Raw genomic sequence first — 2821 nt, forward strand, 5'->3', positions numbered from 1 at the left:
TAATAATAACACCCTTTTTGTATGTGTGATAAGTCTAAAATTTCCACAAGTTGATATCAGCACGGGTGATATCACACCCCCTTGGAGTATCACACACCCCTGAAAGTGATATCACACCCCCTAGAAAAGTGATATCACACCCCCTCCTAAATTTCCGGATTTTACCGTTTCCGCTTATTGATGTCTGCTTTTAATGTAAACAAACGAATTGCTGGCATGGAATAAATACCATTTCGTGGAAAATAATTTAAAGATTGATTTACAAAGCCCTCCCAAAATTTCCGGATGGCGCCGCTTCCGGATTTGGATTTGCTTATTAGTGTTACATGTACACCTGTCGTCTGCGTAAACAAAAACAACGATGGCGACTACTACTGGCGAGGAGATTTTAGAGGAATTGGCAGCAAGGATTGTTGAACTAGATGAATTAATCCTGGAAAAGGAGACGAAACGTGTAATGGATACAGGGGGGCGATTTAATAATGCTACTAATGATACCGAAGCTTTCGTGGAAAACATGAGGAACAAGAATACTGCGAGAGAAACGCAATCCGACATCAAAATATTCACGGATTATCTGATGTCTCAAAATAAGTGGAGATCTCCAGAGTCTATTGACTCGGTTCAGTTGGCGGATACATGGCCAGGTTCTTCATGAACGTCAGAAAAAACGATAAATCTGAGTATGAACCATCAAGCCTGAGGTGTTTACAATCCAGCATTAACCGTTACCTACAGGAGAAACACTACGACGTCAATATTTTGACCGATATCAAATTCAAACATTCTCGTGATGTGCTAAGTGCCAAAATGAAGAATTTGAAGACTCAAGGCAAAGGAAACCGCCCAAATGCTGCTGATTCACTAAATAAGGAAGAGGTGTCAATTCTGTATGAAAAAGGGGCGCTTGGTTTAGGTAGGTACAGTATTCAAATGAATAAATAAATAGTTCTATAAGCTTGGTAGCTGTTGGTTCTAGTTAGTATTACTGTAATCATTGAGTGAGGAATGCCCAATGGATATTGAAAATTGTATTATGTTTCACTGTTTTATACAATATATCGACTTTAAATAAAATCTTTTGAGAGGGTTTGTTGAACAAAATAACATCAGCCTAACTTAGATGTTTTATTTTTACAGGGAATCCAACCTCACTTAACAACACCATATGGTGGAACAACACAACCCATTTTGGTCTTAGAAGTCGCCAGGAACATATCGATATGAAATGGGGGGATGTCTGCCTAAAAACGTCGTCAGATGGCCAAGAATACCTCGAGTACAGTGAACGGTCGACGAAAACCAGGACAGGACAGGGAGTAGGGCGTCCATTCAACCCAAAGATGTTTTCTGTAACTGGTTAGTTGCAATATTATTTCTTTTTACATATGAAGCAGGAGATGTTCACTCATCCGGAACACCTGGCCTCAACTTTGTTTTCTTGTGAAGGTTCATAATGTGCTCTAAGTTGGTATCTTGTAATTTTGTTTCATTATTTTGTCATGTTGTCTGTACTCGATTTGTTTAACATATTATAAATGGTTATTGATTGTGTGGTATTATTGTTTATGTCGTTGATATTTTTATAATTTCAGATGATCTTAGATGTCCAGTAGAAGTCTACAAGACATACAGAAGTCAGAGACCAGAAGCAATGAAAGCACCTGAGTCACCTTTCTACTTGGCGGTCAACACAAACTTGTCTAAAAATGAAAATGCGCTTTGGTTTGTGAAACAGAACATGGGTAAAAACAAACTAGGTTCCATCATGAAAGTGATGTGTGAGCAATGCGGTATTACAGGTAGGAAGGTCAATCCTTCCGCTCGAAAAACAACGGTTACCACACTTGTTCATAATGGTGTCCCTCCAACTGAGGTCATGCAAATAACTGGTCACAGGAACATTAACTCTATAAATCATTATAGTTCAGCCTCTTTAGAGCAACAGAAAAGAATGTCAAACATCCTGTCAGACTTATCGGTGGGGCCTAATGGTGATACTCGTCCATATCAGTTACAAAATGTGAGTCTCGGGGACACTGACGTTGACAATTTAATTAAAGCATCCCAACAAATAGAAGAAAGAGAAAACAGGAAGTGTATTGAAGTCGCTTTACCCGTACCCACTGTATCCGATTATATCCCTTCAATAATTGACCTACCATTTACCATGACAAATTCAAAAAGTTCCTCCTTGTCATCCTCACACAGTCTTTTTACAGGGGCAAATATCCAGGGAGGATCATTCACCATAAACATTGCAAGCTATGAAACGCCATTAAAAAAACGTCGGGTGGCGATGATAATTCAGACGGTGATTGAATTGAAGTGCAACGACATCCATTTTGTTATATTGTTAAAACTGTTAATAACCATGTTATTCTGTAGGAATTTAGGAATTTCTAATTGTTGCCTTTTTATAATAGTTGTTACTGTTTCGTTTATATACATCATTGTTTTTGTTATCATTTTTATGAATATCAGTAAATTAAATAAAACATTAAGAAATGTTTTGTTTTTGTAAGTTTTGTTCATTTTAAAGGGAAAAAAACATATGATAAAAAGTTTATGATATGACCATTTTGATATCACACCCCATATCAGCCCTTGAGTCCTGATATCAGCCCTCGGGTCTTCGGCCCTCTGGCTGATATCAGGACTCTCGGGCTGATATGGGGTGTGATATCAAAATGGTCATATGATAATATCTAAATATCACACCTCCTTGGAGTGATATCACACCCCATAGAAAAGTTATATCACACTCCTACCAAATTTCCGGATTTTGCCACTTCCGCTTATTGCTGTCTGCTTTTAATGT

At 37.9% G+C, this 2821-nt stretch overlaps 1 protein-coding gene across 1 annotated transcript; it reads left to right on the plus strand.

Annotated features, from left to right (window-relative positions):
- Positions 1 to 361: 361 nt before the first annotated feature.
- Positions 362 to 2406, plus strand: LOC110461792. Its single transcript, XM_021515459.1, has 5 exons — positions 362 to 627; positions 720 to 916; positions 1117 to 1359; positions 1596 to 2023; positions 2389 to 2406. Exons 1-5 carry the CDS (start codon positions 362 to 364, stop codon positions 2404 to 2406), a joined length of 1152 nt encoding a protein of 383 aa, XP_021371134.1.
- Positions 2407 to 2821: the final 415 nt, after the last annotated feature.

This window comes from Mizuhopecten yessoensis, unplaced genomic scaffold (assembly GCF_002113885.1).
Source record: "Mizuhopecten yessoensis strain PY_sf001 unplaced genomic scaffold, ASM211388v2 scaffold10667, whole genome shotgun sequence".
NCBI classification, from domain to species: domain Eukaryota; kingdom Metazoa; phylum Mollusca; class Bivalvia; order Pectinida; family Pectinidae; genus Mizuhopecten; species Mizuhopecten yessoensis.

Bases quoted from the DNA above. Each gene is read 5' to 3' on its own strand.
- LOC110461792 (XM_021515459.1), top strand. From the start codon at position 362: ATGGCGACTACTACTGGCGAGGAGATTTTAGAGGAATTGGCAGCAAGG. The intron at 628-719 runs GTTGGCGGATAC...TTTACAATCCAG, and splicing joins GAGTCTATTGACTCGGTTCA to CATTAACCGTTACCTACAGG. The intron at 1,360-1,595 runs GTTAGTTGCAAT...TTATAATTTCAG, and splicing joins AAAGATGTTTTCTGTAACTG to ATGATCTTAGATGTCCAGTA.